Source organism: Hemiscyllium ocellatum, chromosome 28 (assembly GCF_020745735.1).
Source record: "Hemiscyllium ocellatum isolate sHemOce1 chromosome 28, sHemOce1.pat.X.cur, whole genome shotgun sequence".
NCBI lineage: Eukaryota > Metazoa > Chordata > Chondrichthyes > Orectolobiformes > Hemiscylliidae > Hemiscyllium > Hemiscyllium ocellatum.
The window spans coordinates 27,756,342-27,773,930 of NC_083428.1; the positions used below are offsets into that span (position 1 = coordinate 27,756,342).

The 17,589-nt window shown below is 40.4% G+C and overlaps 1 protein-coding gene across 1 annotated transcript in view; it reads right to left on the reverse strand.

Moving 5' to 3' along the window:
- Positions 1–6,931: 6,931 nt before the first annotated feature.
- The window catches only part of slc1a6 (solute carrier family 1 member 6), a 65,577-nt gene continuing 54,919 nt past the window's right edge, over positions 6,932–17,589 (reverse strand). Inside the window, exons 7-10 of the mRNA XM_060845980.1 lie at positions 15,829–16,062; positions 15,463–15,657; positions 11,233–11,367; positions 6,932–9,149 (exon numbers count right to left, since the gene is read on the reverse strand). Of these exons, the coding sequence (XP_060701963.1) occupies positions 8,951–9,149; positions 11,233–11,367; positions 15,463–15,657; positions 15,829–16,062 (763 nt within the window). The 3' untranslated portion in view covers positions 6,932–8,950. The remainder of the gene's footprint in view (positions 9,150–11,232; positions 11,368–15,462; positions 15,658–15,828; positions 16,063–17,589) is intronic.

The window sequence follows — 17,589 nt, forward strand, 5'->3', positions numbered from 1 at the left end:
TGGTTTTTAATCAGAGATATTGTAGTTAGTAACTAAAATGATGTTTAACACAAGTTTAACACAAATATTGATCTCTTTATTTTCAATGTGTTGGTATCTTTGGTTAAATAGCAAAGGAATAACTTATAAATGGTTTAACTATTTGCCTGCCACTAAGCAGCTTATTTTCCCATCTGAAGGTGGATTCAACTCGAGCTGGGATCGTGGTAATCTGGCTGTTGAACAGTGTGAATGGAAATTCCACTTCTGTTTCTGTGGTCAGCAGTTGACACAAAGGTGTGGACAGCACGGGCCTTGGAACTGACCTATATCTACTCACAGGCCAAGTAAACTACTAAAGGAAACACTGAAATAAAACAAAGAACTGTGAATGCTGAAGGTCTAAAACAAAAACCAAAATCGTTGCAGAAACTCAGCAGGTCTCACAGCCTCTGTTGGAAGAAAGCAGAGTCAGCATTCTGAGCCCAGTGACCGTTCTTCCGAATAGAAATGTTAGCTCTGCTTTCTCTTTGCAGATGCTGCCAGTCTTGCTGAGCTTCTCCAGCAATTTCAGTTTTTGCTTCTATCAACTAGGTACAAGTACAAGTACAAATTTGTGCAAGTACAAATTTAAGGGTTTGAAACTCTGGGGGAGGCAAATGGCCTTTCAGGGTGGTCAAGCTTCAGACACAGCACAAGTAGCCATCCATTGAGGAGGCAACTTAGGGAGAAAGAATTGTTATGTAAGTTGGGGCATGATATAATGTCCTAATTAGAGCAATAATTAATGAGGAAAGAGTGGAAGGGCTATTGAAGGTGCTAGGATGCATCGCACACTGATAGTTATTTACATTGGGTTAAGTACACAGGAAGGGGTAATAACAATGTCTGACCCATCATGATTACCTTAAACTTTTAACACAGACGATGCACAATGGAATTTTTTCAAATACTGGGTTTGGGAAATGGAGTTTACCAAAAATGATTAAGTGAATGTTAATGCTTGGGTGCAGGTTCATAGTTTCTTGAAGGTAGAGTTGCAGGGAGACAGGATAGTGAAGAAGGTATTTGATATGCTTGCCTTTATTGGTCAGTGTATTGAGTATAGCAGTTGGGAGGTTATGTTCCGGCTGTACAAGGCATTGGTTAGCCCAATTTTGCAATATTGCATTCAATTCTGGTCTCCTTGCTGTAGGAAAGATGCTGTTAAACTTGAAAGGATGCAGAAAAGATTTACAAGAATGTTGTGAGAGTTGGAGGGTTTGAGCGATAGGGCAAAGCTGCATAGGCTGGGGCTATTTTCCCTGGAGCGCTGGAGGCTGAGGGGTGACTGTATAGATGTTTGTAAAATTGTGAGAGGAATGGATAGGGTGAATAGTCAAGGTCTCTTCCTCAGAGTGGGGATATCCAAAACTAGAGGACATAGGTTTAAAGTGAGAGGGGATAGATTTGGAACGGTCCAAACGGGAAATGTTTTCACATGGAGGGTGGTGTTAGCATAAAATGAGCTGCCAGAGCAGGTGGTGGAGGCTGGTACAATTGCAACATTTAAAAGGTACCTGGATTGGTATGTGAATTGGAAGAGTTTAGAGGGATTTGGACCAAATATTATGAAATGGGACTCGATTTATTTCGAATACCTGGTCGGCATGGACGAGTTGAATCGAAAGATCTGTTTCCATGCTGTACATCACTATGACTCTATGATTGATTGACAATATAGCAGCAAAGTTAGGTTCTTAGGCACTGGAACATATCCAGGACCTGTAGGTGGCCTTTCATCCTGCCTGTTTTGGAGATGACCTATCTGTCTTCTCTGGCTGAGAATATCATTAGACAATTGAGCTTTCGGCAAATTAACTAGAGCCCCAGCTTGGAGAAAACCACTGCCAGTTCCAATTTCGTGATGGAGCAGGGATTGGCAACTCAGAATCAAACCCATCTTTTATTTTCTGTCTCCAATGGGAAAGTCTGGGTCATGTTTAAGAGTGACCTCTAGCTTTATTGTCAAAGGGAATCATTGCTAATTTAATTGTTTTAGTCATACTTCCCATTAATTTCACAGCCTTGCCGGCTTTGATCAGAAGCTGCTTTCTCGATTGATTTGGCTTTCTATGTGTTATATGTTGGAATTTGATAAACTTACTATCCTGCAAAGGGAACAGGCCTTGTTTCACCAGAAAAAAAATGCATGTATGTACTGCTATATCGTGGACAATGTTTATATCATAAACAACATCAGCAAAGCAGATTATTTGTCCTTCTCACATTGCTATCTGTGGGATTTTGTTGTGAGCTATTTGGCTGTTGTGTTTTCCACATCACAACAGTGATTACACTACATTGATTATAAAGTGTTTGACACATTCCAAGGCAGTGAAAGGTGCTATAGAAATGCATATAAATATGTGCATTCAGGCAAAATGCAAGGATGCTTAGACACTTTTTTTTGGGGTGTTGCTGTCATAATGTTCACAGACGGTGACGCATTTCAATAAACAAGAAGATGACAGAAATGTAAGTTGTAACTTCTAGCTGATTTAGATTTCAAAACACTTTATGGTGTATCGGCAACTGTTCCAGACACTCTGTTCCAGACAGTCTCACATCCATGCAAAAACAGGATTTATTTTCCAGATCTTCCATTGTGCCAACATATACGACTGTGGTAGTATTTAGGATTCCAAAGATGTCTAGAATTCCAGTTTAAGGCCTCTAATACCATGGGCACCTACATACAGCTGGTCTGCATTTGATTTACAATACTTCAATAGCGTGTTAAAATAGTATTGATATAAACAATTGTCAAACCATTCAGATAGTAACAATAATAACAAATTTGGATTAATTATTTGATTGCTCATCCACAGACTGCAATTGTCATGAGAAATGTGTGGATCACTTCCCTAACATCTGCTCATCAAAATTATTTGTGGCTGACAATTTTATTCAATAGACAAAAATATCATTTTAATTTTTCCTTCTCTCAAAGCAGACTTCAAGGTGAGGGAACAGGTGGAATAGCAATGATGCGTTGACATTTTTCTGCTTCACCAGGAGATGTAAGATAACCCTTAGCCTGAACAAAATGCTTAGCCACCAGTCTCATAAAAACCTCTAACCCTGGTTCAATAATGATTCTTTCAAAATCTACCAAAGCTTCAAGTTCTTTATGGCTTTGAAACCATAACTAAAATAAGGAGTCAAAAATCACATGATACCGGGTCATAGTCCAACGGGTTTATTTCACACCACAAGCTTTTGGAGCTTCGCTTCTTCAGATAGCTACCTGAAGAAGGAGTGAGGCTGTGAAAGCTTGTAGTTTCAAATAAACCTGTTAGACTATAATCCAATGATGTGAGATTTTTGATTTATGTCAACCCTCGTCCAATACCAGCACCTCAACATCATAAAATAAAGAGGGCTTTGTAATTTGGTGAAATCTGGAATTGCGCTGACATTTTACAAAACAGTGGGGTTTGGTTAATTCTATTGTCTGGATGGCTGGCTTGTGATGCAGAATTATGCCAACAGCTAGGGATTCAATTCCTGTACCAGCTGATGTAAGAGTGAAGAACTGTCCTTCTCAATCTCCCCCTTACCTGTGGTGTGGTTAACCCTCAGGTTAAGTCACCACCAGTTGTTTCTCTCTAAAGAGGGTGTGGGACTATGGTGACTTTATCTTCACTCAACAATGTGGAGTAATAAAGAGGACTCCTCTCACACATGGTGTGTGGCTGTATTTTAGAGATATTACTGGTGTCAGCCTCTCCCATGCCAAAAGAAATTACTTTTTCTACTAAACCCAGAACTAGTCTGAAAAGCCCTAGATCAATTTAAAAGAAAATTGGACTCCTTCAGGAGAACCAGTAAGCAAATTCCCAGCATTGCCTTATAACATATTGTTGATATGATGGATACCGACAGCTTCCTGCTGGACATATTGAAATAGCTGAATGAAAGCCTATGCAATTACAGTAACCCAAAATGTGTGGCCATCTGCAAAATGAGGGTATTCACTGCTGTCCTCAAAGGAAGTCTCACTGAGAGATCTGTGGTGAGAATACTAACTCTCTTAATCTATGATTGATTAAGGCATAAATGAGATTGCCAGCATTGCACTGTGGTCATGTCATGAAGCTGTTCCAGCAGCCAATCACATTAAAGAATTTTCACAGACAGCCAAACAGGGAAGCACTAAGAATCAAATAACTTCTTGAAATTTTATGTGCAGCAAAGTAAGGTTTGTGACATCCAGATAGGCATAAAGCAGAACTGACATTATAGGCTGAATGTTATCAGAAATCAGTTAACTGTCAAGTTTGCCAAGTTTTACAGAGGGTTTCTCTCCATGAACCCCAGTGGGAGTTGTCACCCTCACTTCTCAAACTTGCCTGTGCAGTACATCCCTGTGGCCATTGTTTTTTGTATCCTCCCTCTTGGCATAGGTCGGAGTACTTGCCACTGCTGTCCTCCCAGGATTACAGGCACAGTACCATTTGTACAGCCCCGGCACACACCAGGATGGGTGCCACCATTTCGGGGCTGCCCTGCATGATCCGTGTGAATTGCCCCAGACATGTAAGAAACTGAAATTGGCATCCAATTTGCTGAGGGGACCAGGAGGGCCTGGTAGTGCAAACGAGGACCATTCTCTTCCTTCTGAACAGAGGAGGTGTTGAGACCAGATTCTGCCAGTCTGACCTGAAGTTGCGACCCGGGCCACTGCTGTTTCCAAAGTCTGGAGAACAGCCATCAATTCAGGAAAAAGATCAATGACATTCTAGGATCCACAAAGGTAAGTGCCACCATCTTCCCTCTGCTACCTCACACTCACGCTATCTCTGCTACTGCACACATCTCCCATCAGACTCATGATCTACCACTCTCACCATCGCATGCAATATTTTCCCTCACTTCCTTGCACCCACTCAATCCACCCACACCACTAACCCTGCTTACTCTCCGTGCAACCTTCTGACTTACTGAGGATGCGTCACCATCTTTCCTACACTAACAATTGTGACAGCTATTTTCATCTCATTCAATCCTTCCCTTTATCTCATTCCAGGAGAAAATGCCCACAATAGAATAGAAAGAGCCAAGATGGTAGGGTGCCCGACATTTGAATTCTTGCCCCATGTGAGGAGAGAATCTTGAAGCTGACTCCCCAGGCAGCTGGGACTGAAATGCAGGTTGCTATTGACTTACTGTGTTAGGACCCCCAGATTGAAGACTGTCTTCCTTGACTGGACTAGGCTTTGAGACATGGCCATTTTGGTGAAGCACATGCAGTGAGTGCTTTTTGCCACATACACATGGGGTAGGTATTAGATTGATGAGGATGATGCCATCCCCTTGTCTGACCATTGCATATAACTATGACAAGCTGCCTGGCTTTGTATCTGTGCTCAAAGGCAAGGGAGGGATGCGGTGAACATCCAAGTAGACAGAAAGTGGACGAGTGCTAAGACAGCAAGTAAAGAACACTGAGATGCACCCTGCTTAAATCCATGAGTTGGATGTTTGTTCCTATGTGTAAAATGTTATGGCAGCAACATTGCAGTGAAAGATGTGTGCTCCAAAGTGCATCAATGAACTGTAGAACTGAACTGTCAGTGGATGGAAAATGTATAATGAGGGTGCAGTGAGGTTGGTGTGTCTCCAGTGCCAATATCTGTGGACTCAAAGTAGGGCTAAATGACCTACTTCTGTTTCTGTTTCTTTTAGTCAGTACTTGCAGTTGCTGCTTTGAGATATTGTTGCTTGGAGTCCAAGATGAAAGAGCCAGGTAATCACTCTGACTTTCATGTCTGGAATTGTTGATGTCCAAGGCTGGGAGGGTGGGAAACTGCATATCAATGAGGATGAGATTAACTAATAATGAGCAAGATTCTCATCTCACTATTCAACACTTGGTTGGAGAATGGGACGTTTTGCTCTCAATGTCAGGAATCTCCTTACTGCTGATCTCACTTGATTTTCCCAACTTTTTTGGGAATGCCCACATAGTTCAGTGACTGGGAAGATCCTGCCCATCATACGCCAACTCTCAAAAAAAACTAATTATTTAAAAATCTGGATTAAAAAAGTCATTACGTGATTTTAACGGAGATATTTAACACCATTACAAATATGTACTAAGGTCAGATAGTTTGTTCAGCAGTATTATTCAATTATTACTCAGTAAAACATAGTTACGTCTTGTTGAACAAGCCTTAATTTCTAAAATGTATTTTTAACTGTAATGCTAAAGTGGAAAAGGGGATATTCTCATTTATTCAACTGTTTCACCAGTTGCTGGCTAAGGTGGGGGATGTCCACAGCACAGCTTTTATTGGAAATTGAGTGAATGATAGATCACAACTTCACTTTTCTGTGTTTATTTGTGCTTAAGCTAAACCCCAAAGCTGTTTTCAGATTCAGTGTGCTGAGCGAGAAAGCTGGCAATTTGCCACCAAGACGTCCACAAATTTCAGGCAGTATTCTGTAACATCCAGATAGGATTGATTGCTGTAGCCACCCAGAAGAATATATCGTTCTCAGAACTGGCCTTCAGACTGGTATCAGAAATATATGGAGAATAACAATTTTTAAAAATTCCAAAGCACAGGTTGCTTTGTTTAAAATTTCACATTTATTTTCCTTTTTTCAAGGAAAGCCGGATAACCTCTGTTGGACAATAAAGCTTTACCTATTTTTGTGTATGCCTGGGAAGGTATAACATTGAGAAAGAAGCAAGGCAAGTAATGGTAACTTATTCTTGTGCTAGGGTCTTCCTATGTCTCAATGCTTTTCAAATTTGTTACCAACCTAAATGCCATTTGAAATGGACTGAGTGCTCCAAACAACATTATAGAAGACAGGATAAATCTGAAAATTCTAGAAAACACAATGTTTGCAGGAATTAAATATTTAAATATAGCAAGATGCACACCCAAACTCAGTGTAATGGAGGAACAGTAGAGACTTTACTCAGAAGTGAGTCAGTGATATGGAAGTACAATGCCTTGTTTGAATTGAGTACACGTTTCTGATCTTAAGCCACATATCATTTAGAGATTAGAAGTACATCACAGATATTGTACATTTTACATCATCTGACAATGAGAACATCGGAAGGTTTGGAAACATTATTTTTAGAATGTCTAAAGGATTTCTACCTCTTCTGATGCTGGGAGTGTGCATACAGTTTACTGAGTCTAATTGATGCAGTATAGCTGGAGTTACTCAAAGGATCTACTTTAGTGTTATTATTAGGGCTTCCTAAGATTATGTGTCTGCATCACCCTGGCAGATTAATGAATTGGGGTGTGCCTGCTACAATAACTAGCTAATAATATGTTGTTCAGTTTTATTTTACTTCTCTGGTCTCATGATGGTAAATAACAATAATTGGGGCAGAGCAGTCTTGTGAAAGAGGAGACATTGTGCACTTCCTGCTTTTAGGCCAGATCAGCTGAAGAGTATCAGAAATGGGATAGGATGATGTAGGAGAGAAGAAGAGTCATACCAGACTCAAAACATTAACTCTGTTTCTCTTTCTACAGATGCTGCCAGACCTGCTGAGTCTCTGAGTTTATTTGAATACAGAGACTTATGGGAGGAATTTCCTCAAACATTCCCACTTTCAACGTGGTTATAGTGGAATCCACCACGCCTCCCTACCCCTATCCCAATAAGAAAACTGCAGGAGTTTGACATTAATATGCAGTAGTGCTGATCCAAGGCCTCATGTGTCCCTTTCCTCCTCTTACACTGTATCTAAAATGGCAGAAATTAACACCCTATGTAACTGGATAATTGAGATCTTTCTGGGTTTCAATGGAAACAAAAATTGGAAGTGATATAAAATATTTTTGCCTGTTTACCATCATCAATTTTACAGTATAGCACAAAATCGGTCCCAACACTCAAATGGATCTAGCACCACATCTTAACCTTTTAGGCATGACTTGCGTCAGATGAAGAAAATCAGCCCCTTGTTAGATGTCTGCCAAGACATCAAAACTCTGAAAAACCAGCTTGACACAGGAGTATGTCCCAATAGCATTGTGGAAATCTCAGAACAGATGGAGACTATTTCAGCACTGTTTTTTGTTATTGCTCCATATCAGATCTACCTACTACTACCCCATTTCCCTGCACTTTCTCTGTCCCTTTGAATTTGTTTTATTCTTCATCAAGTATTTTTAATGGAAGTTAATCCTTTTCTGACAGTGGGAGATTTCTTGTGTGCTGAGTATAGTAAAATCAGTGATATTTTTACTATTTCACTACACCCTACACGCAGCAGAAATCATGTCCCAGTTAGGAAAGTGCTACTGAGGCATCCACCTGGTTTAAAAGGCAACCAATTCCAGTTAAGGACAACTCCACATACATGCATGTACAAAGGCACACACATGTAGAGACCTGTACACATGAATATGTATAAATACTGTCGCACATGAGGACACAACTTTCCAAATTCAAACTGACTTGAGTATGTGTTTATGCTTACATACTGTCTGAGATAGTCTCTATGTGCATGTCTGTGTGTGGATATATGTGTGTTTGTGTGTGCATATGTATGTGTGTGCGTGCATAAATATGCATGGGTATATGTGAGAGAGTGTGAGTGCTTCTGTGTGTGTGTGTGTGTGTGTGTGTGCGCATGCGCGTGTCTGTCTGTCTATAATCAAAATAATACGCACCTACACAGAAATGCACACAAACACAGGTGGAGACATTCATTCATGAAAATTCACACAAACATGGACATCCATATGTACATGAAAACACTCATATGTACACGCACACATGGGGATACACATGCATACAGGTCTGCTCTTACATTGAGAGTTTCTTGCTGAATTAGGCTATTTTAGACATTCTTTTGTTGACTAGTTTGGTTAGAAATGCACAGACACAAAATTTACATGGTGGTATGTTTTTATCCTACAGTACTAAGCCTGTCTTAGTTTCAGGGTCACATCATGGTCTCGCTATCCAAATGCTTCTGGTTTTCATGCTCTTGGCAGATGAGCTGATAAGGTTTCTCATTTTCTTCGATGACAGAATTTCCAACTTCTGCATCTGTTCTATGCAGTTCATGCCTTGACAGGTGCTCCACAATGCCTGCTCCCAGTGAATCGCCGAGTACATTTGTGGTGGTTCGCAAACGATCCCTGAGAAATAAAAGCAGCATTAATTTCCTTAGATTCAAGGAAAACCTGATAACCTCTGATGGACAATAAAGCTTTATCTATTTTTGTGTATGCCTGGGAATATGTTGTGAATTAAATTCTGGTAATCTTACACTGTTTACAACAGGAGAATATTCTTTCATTGAGGGCGTCAACGGAAGATAATATTCTGGCCTTTGATTTCATCCATCAGACCTACTCCTTGGGATAAAATCCTTCCTCACAAAAACAACAGATTGGATTGCAGTCTTTTAGCTTTGTGTTTGATGCCAGTCAGAACATAACTGGTTGAAAGGAAACTTTGTGGCAAGTATATCAATGTCTTCAGAAATGCTGGGTAATTTTGCCATGACAGATTTTTCAGGGTGCAAGCTTGTTTTGTCTATTCCCAGGTAACCTGAACATTAAATGCGCTTGTTGATGCTTTTGACCACACCTGCCAATGGCTCTACTGCAGGGTAACTACAGTTTATTATCAAACAGGGAATCTTTCCTTATGAATAAGCAACTTCGTAACTGAATGATGGGGCTCTTTGTATGTGTTTCACTATTTCTTGTTTTTTTTTCCCTCATAGTTGTCACCAAGAATACCATTACCCCTTTAAATTGGAGTTTCAACCCTGTAAGAGGATTTATCATATGCATTTGAGAAACTGTTGCTGGGGTGCTGAGTCGAGCTGGGAGTTTTCACTCCGTATTTAAATAAATTAACTCTGAAAGATTCCACTAGTTCATTTTTGCTTTGGATACATATTAAGGTCATAGAACATCAGATTCATAGTTCAGACTCCTATACCAGAAAATCAACATATGGCATTTATTGCCCGTCCCTACTTGCCCCTGAGCATGTCATGGTGAAGTACCTTCTTAAACTGGTATGTTTTGTGTGGTGAACGTACTCCCATGGTGTTACTAAAAAGGGAGTTCCAGGATTTTAACCCAGTGATAAAGCAGGAATAGCAGTGTTCTTCCAAGTCAGCAGAAAAATTGACGTTTCAGATAAAAGCCCTTTTTGGGATTTTGCCTGAAACGTCAATTTTCCTGCTCCTCAGATGCTGCCTGACCTGCTGTGCTTTTTGAGCACCACTCTAATCTTGACTCTGATCTCTAGCACCCGCAGTCCCACTTCTGCCTAGTTGATTTCTTCCAATTCAGGGCAGGCTGTCACTTTGAAGCAACCTTTCAGGTGGTAGTGTTCTCATGTGTATGCGTTCCTTCTCAGTGGTAGAAGCCACATGCTTGGTGAACATTGTCGAAGAAACTTTGGTGATTCAGCGATGGTAATGCTTCTGCATGTCAAGGAGAGATGGTGATAGTCTCTCTTATTGGATGTGGTCATTGCCTGGCACTTACGGCATGAATGATAGTTATCCCTTATTATCCTAAGCCTGAATGTCTTCCAAATCTTGTTGCTTAAGGATACAAATTATTTCAGTATCTGAGGAATCATGAATAGTGTTGAACATTAAGCAATCACCAGTGATTATTCCCACTTCTGTCTTTATAACGGAGGGAAATCATTGATGGAACACTAAACTAAACAAAGATGAGTAGGTTATTGTTGAGTAAATGCTGTTTGATAGCACAGACAACAACACCTTCCATTGCTTTGACAATGGTTGAAAGCTGGCCAGATTGGATTCATCCTGCTTTCAATGAACAGGTAGACCCTGGAAATCCTCTTTGTGGTTAGATACCAGTGTTGGAGCTGCAGCCACTACTAGAACATAATGCTGCAAGTATTTAATTTGCAATGTGACTATTATGAAAATGCTTCTGAGTACTATCTCTTATCAAGTGTCAGAAGACATCATTGCAATATTCCATTCCCTGAAGTTCTTGACGTTTAGCAAACTAGCTTAACTGTATTAACTCCAAAAGAAAAATCATATTACTTCTGTTGCAAGAAGCTATGTTCAAATGGGTTAACAAAATCGTCTCTTATATTAAGTAATTCTCAAGCTGATTAATCACTACAAATAGTCTCCTGTTGAATCTTTCTAGGTATTAGTTTAGCACAAGTACTGTAAAGTTAAAAGACAAAAACAATACTGAGCCTTCGTACAGGAACCAGTCCACCGCGATGATCAGGGTGATGTCCTCCGTGGGAAGTCCAACGGATGTCAACACTATCACCATGGTAACAAGGCCGGCCTGTGGTATTCCTGCAGCTCCAATGCTGGCTGCTGTTGCAGTGATACTACATAATGAAATATTTAAGTTGAATAAACACTTCACACAATTGAAATTACTACAGTTTTTATTACAAGAACAGCAATAAACCATTCAATCATCAAGCATGTTCTGCTATTTAACTAACTGATGATTGATCTGCAACCAACTCCAGTTTCATACTTTCTCTCCATATCCTTTGATACCATTTCTGATAAAACAGTAGAAAATTTCAAGTAATTCATCATCTCATTTGAGGAATGGGAGTTCTATTGTTATTACTATCCATACAGAATGAAAAGAGCTCATGAATTTTAAAGGTCATTATTACTGGTTCTTATGGGAACTCCTGTGGCTTAGATCCAGTATACCAGGGTTCCTGCACCAGTGCCCAAAGAGCAGCATAAATGTATTTCAAGATATTAATAGGTTAAGTAAATGGGCATAACAGATTATAATGTGGGAAAATGCAAAGTTGTTCATTTTGGAAAGGAAAATAAATTACTTAAAATCATCAGGAAGTGACATCACGTAGGCACTTGTGCACAGAACACAGAAAGCTAGCACACAGTACAGCCCTTATTTCAAGGGAGTTGGACAATAAGAGGAGGGAAGTCTTACTACTACTGTAGAAAGTGATGCTGAGACCACGTCTGGAGTACTGTGAGCAATTTTGGTCTTAGTGAAGGAAAGATATCATTTCATTGGAGGCAGTTCAGAGAAGGATCTCTAGGATGATCCCTGATATGGAGGGATTGTCTTATGATCAAAGATTAAACAGGTTGGGAGTCTACTCACAAGAGTTGAGAAGAATGTGTGATAATCTCATTAAAATATATAGGATTCTTAAGGGGCTTGACAGTGTAAATGCTAACAGGATGTTTCTCCTCATAAGAGAGTCTAGGATCAGAGGGCATCAAATCAGAATTTAAGACAGAAGAGGGGAATTTTTCCTCTCAAGAGGATTATGGGTCTTTGGAACTTGCTACAGATAGCTGTGGGGACCAAGTCCTTGTGTATATTTTAAGGCTGAGATAGGTAGATTCTTGAGCAATAGGGAAATTAAGGATTACAAGGAAAGGGCAAAAAAGTGGACTTAAGGAATATTAGATCAGCCATGAAAGTATGAATGGCAGTGCAGGCTTGAAGGCCTGAATACCCTACTCTTGTTCTTATTTCTTATGGTCACCTACGGCTATTGATAGAGACCTTGATCTGGCAACTGGGTCAGCATAAAGTGTCAGAATAACAGCCTGCAGATTTACAGGTTTTACCGAGGTGACTATCCTGACAACAGCTAGAATCTGAGAATGGTTTAGAGCAGGAGAAGACCATCATACTCATCTTAGCCGTGCCTGATCATTGATAGAACCTCCTTCCTGACATTTTTTTAGATTAGATTACTTACAGTGTAGAACCAGGTCCTTCGGCCCAACAAGTCCACACTGACCCTCCAAAGACCAACCCACCCAGACCCATTCCCCTACATTTATCCCTAAAACTATGGGGCAATTTAGCATGGCCAATTCACCTCACCTGCACATTCTTGGACTGTGGGAAGAAACCGGAGCACCCAGAGGAAAGCTACTCAGGGGAGAATGTGCAAACTCTACACAGACATTTGCCTGAGGCAGGAATTGAACCCGGCTCTTTGGTGCTGTGAGGCAGCAGTGCTAACCATTATGCCACTGTGCGGCCTATTTTCTCTGTATTGATGAAATATTTATCCCTTCAACATTTATCTAATTCTCTTTAGAATGATAATATTGAATCTGTTTCAACTATCATTTCAGGCAATGCATTCCAGATCATAAGCCCTAACTAGCTTTTTTAAAAAAGCTTCCGAATGTCTCCTCTTGTTTCTTTGCCGAACATCTTAAATCTGTACCCTCTAGTTAATGATCTGATTGCCACGGGAAATGGTCTTTATTTATTTTCTTTATCAAAGTCATATTTGTCCCTTTCCCCAAATGTTGTTCACAATCTGTTAGACTGTGCTCTTGTGATGATAATATATGACAGGTTTTAGTTGTGTATGAAGTTGAGATTTTGAAAGACTTTTGATGTCAAATTTTGTGCAACCCTCACAGAGAAGATTAGATTAGATTACTTACAGTGTGGAAACAGGCCCTTCGGCCCAACAAATCCACACTGACCCGCCGAAGCGCAACCCACCCATACCCCTACATTTACCCCTTACCTAACACTACGGGCAATTTAGCATGGCCAATTCACCTGACCCGCACATCTTTGGACTGTGGGAGGAAACCGGAGCACCCGGAGGAAACCCACGCAGACAAACTCCACACAGTCTGTCGCCTGAGTCGGGAAGAGGCTCGATGGTTTGGCCACATCTTGAGTTTTATTCAGCATTTGTACTGCAGCTCCATGATGTTTGTAAGGATAACATTGATTGAGATTCTTTGAGAAAGATATTGTGTTATCCATTGTCATTGATCTCGTTCAATGTTTTCGTCAATGGTGTGTTAATAAGTGATGGATGGTATGTCTGTTCACATAGACTGGACAGATAAATATGCATATAAAGGGAACAGAGAACCAAGAAGCGTGAAAGAGAATTGTGCACAATAAAACAATGATAACTAAAGTAACAATAAAGAAAGAGGAAAATACATTAGAGCAAGACATGAGTTTTAATAAAAATGAAAGCAAATGAAAGAAAATGTAAGTGAAACAGGGTGGATCTACTAATTATACAAAAGAATAAAGGATCGTATTATAATCTAAATAAAAAAATCTAAAGAACTATGGATGCTGTAATTCAGAAAGGTAAGTAGAAATTGCTGGAAAAGCTCTGGTCTGGCAACATTTAGTGAATTATTGTTTCACTTGGAATAAATATAAGGTATGGGAGAAATTAAATTAATAATGTGCTGTGTCCTCAGCTGTTGCACAGGCAAGTGGCAATAAAATGGACACTGGAACAAAGGATAGTCTAAGGAATGATAAAATACTCTTGCTAAAAGTTGAAGCGAAGGAAATCTAGCTGTGAGATCATTTTGTAAATGGTGGAAGAGGACATGTGAACACAGAGATTGCTTTGAGGGAAGGCACAAGCTTTGAGAGGGATAATGGATGAGACCAGAGGCTTAAGAAATAGGGTGGACACAGTTAAACATAATCAAGATAGTTGTGGGTGTCAGTGGTTTGTGGTTTTGTTAGCAGCAAGCCCAATCATCAGAATAAAACATACATAAGGTGAAAGAGAATCAAAGAATGGAACAGCCAGAGACAGTTACTTTGCAAAGATTAGTAGAAATGAGAAACGTTGCTAAAGAAACACTCCAAAAAAGGAAGGAGGAAGTGGCACTCATACAACTAGCAATATAATAGAAGAATTTGTTTGGAAATGGACCAGTGTCCGGCTAGAGCAATGTTCCAGAGAGTCAACCAAATAACAGGCATTACTGGGTTAATGCAGCTTCCCACAGAAATGCATTTTATCAGCACGATGTGAATGAAGCTACCAGAAGTTGTTCAATATAAAAAAAAGTTCAGTCAAATGACGAAAGTGATTGTAGGTAGGGACTCATTCTATGACTGTTCAAGGTTGAAGTGAATAGTCCAGTTGGAGATGGAGGGTATAATGGAACTGGTGAAAAGGAAGTAACAGGCTGGAGGATCTACAACAGCAGAGACAGCCTGGATGTGTGTGACATTGTTAATGATCTAAAAGGATCAGAATAGTTTCATTTCAACATCTAGCCAAATCCTTCCTGATACACCCCAGTACTTGATGGCACTAGCTTCACATTAACATCAAGCATTCCTAAATTGATCTCCTTGGTTTAGATGTCTTTGAACAGTTTCAATTCTTTGTCTCTGACACCTATATGTATAATTTGATGTCTTAAGTAGGTAATGTATCTGGACAATAAGTACTTTCCTGGTATTCTTTTCTGAACATTGGATATAAATTCATTACGTTTATTTCATTTGCAGGAGCTTTCTAGATCACATGGTAGCCATACAGCTCAGTGGCACACAAGCAAATGAGATAAGTGTTAGCTGTAAATGTCAATGAAATGCAAAACTGAATCTAAATTGAATTTGAGATTTGGACTAACATTGATTTCAATTCAACTGCAGTCTGAAATACTACCTGATAGTTATGATTTGTCCGAAGTTTAGATCATAATTGTTGACTTGTGCAATAAAAATGGCAGCCAGGGCTTCATAAAGTGCTGTGCCGTCCATATTAATAGTAGCTCCAACAGGAAGGACAAAGCGAGTAACATGCTTGTCTACACCATTATTTTCTTCCAAACACTTGAAGGTGATTGGGAGAGTTGCGGAGCTGCAAAACAAATGGAGTAATCAACTTAATTCATATTGATAGATGCAGAGGATCAGAGATGGGCAATCAGAAAGATTTGCAGAGAGAATAAGAGGAATGTAAATTGATAAAGAGAAAAGGAATCAATGTTTCTTGGCAGTAACAGATTATATTCAGGATGGACAATCTTACCTGGATGAAGTGCCAAGGGCAGTAATCAAAGCTTGCAACAACCCGCCAATAAAAACCCAAGGATTCTTGTGGGTGACTATGAAATAAAGAAGTGGCAGGACAACGAGTGCGTGAATGAGCAGTCCAATTATCACTGTCACAGTATACATTCCCAGTTGTCCACCCATCACAGTAAGATCTTTCATTTCCATGATTTTGCCTGCAATCAGGAAGAGGATACCTATAGGGGCATACCTGTAATACAAGAACACAAAGCATTTTCTCAGTTTAGCAGGATCTTGCACCAGTTGAGTTTGGATATGATTGTAAACAGTAAGGGACACAATGGACGTTTAAACTGGGTGGAGGTTGGATAGTGGAATCCCTAAAATGATGAGGGAAACCACTTCATTCCTGCCTCTGATCCAGTCAATGCTGGCTTTGGAAGAGCCTTCCATGACAGAGTCACATGGTTGTGTTAGGCAGTGGGCCCTTAAAAAGTGCAAATCAGGGTCCTATGATGTTCACAGGACCTAGACTAATATTTTCAACAGTATTGGTTGGTGCAGCTACAGTGTATGGAGGTATGACGCAAGAGGTGTCCAGCAGTGAGATTTATTTTAATTTAGTTCCCTGGCACCATGAGTATCAGAGCTGCTCCACTGGGAGCAAAAACCTAGCTGGCTCACACTCAGATCCCCATTTCCTGAGGATGGGTTGTCACAGATCTACACTTTTTCAGCCCAGTTTGTCCCAATGACAACAACTCTGAGCCAGTGGTCATCTTAGGTCCATTTATTTCCCGGTTGCAGGCTGTCAGCCCTGTGCAAATGAAATTTGGTCCTTAAAATGGACCGTGTTTCCCATCACTGTTTCTGGGCAGTGTATAGGTGCCATCCACTGGCACAACAACTAAAAACCCACCCGCAGCCAAAAGTTTACCTTTGAAACCTGTGGCAGAGATTCCAGAATCCAGCACTGAAAGCTAACCAGAAATATTGAGAGATGTTGCTGAAATGCATCAGGTCTATATCAAAATAACACACTTGTATTCATGATAACAAGAGCTAATTTCTTTCAGTAGCATGACCAGTGGTAACCTTGGACAGACACTTGGCATAAGGAAAAAAAAATAAGATTTTATACCCTCCCTGAGGCTTCATTCTCTAAAGCAGTCAGAAGTGTACCGTGTACAGGGCGGCATGTAAAATTGATAGCGCTGTGGATCCTGTCAGTCTGCTGACTGGCAGAGTTAGGTTAAACTTACCTGTGTGAGATGTACACATATGGGTGGAACAATTTTAAAACATAAATCTAATATTCAATACAGGGTTCACACCTACCACCTGGAAAAAACAGTAGGAGTCCCAGACTGAACACTTTTGGGAGATGTCAGGCAATCTTTGTAGGAAATCAGTCACTCACTGGGCCATTGTAGGGCTTGCCACTGATTTAAGTCCTAAGGGGATTAGAAATCCCGCCACGTTGGAGCTGCTAGCCAATCCGAAGCTGACAGGTCTCATGTACCAGCTGTGCCCTTGTGGGTGGTGGACATCACTGGTACTACACTTGGTCCTCTACCAGGGACTGGCGATGGAGCCCTAGAGAGAAATAGGTGTGTGAGGAAGGGGAATCCCAGTAAGGTGAGGTGGAGCTGGTTGGACAGGAAGGGCAGTGAGATATATCTTCTTCCATTCCTGATGTTGGATTGGGAATAGTGTAGCTGAATAGGAGGGCTCCCTGCCCTCAATAGACTGCAGGTGTGGTTTTTCCAATGGTGAG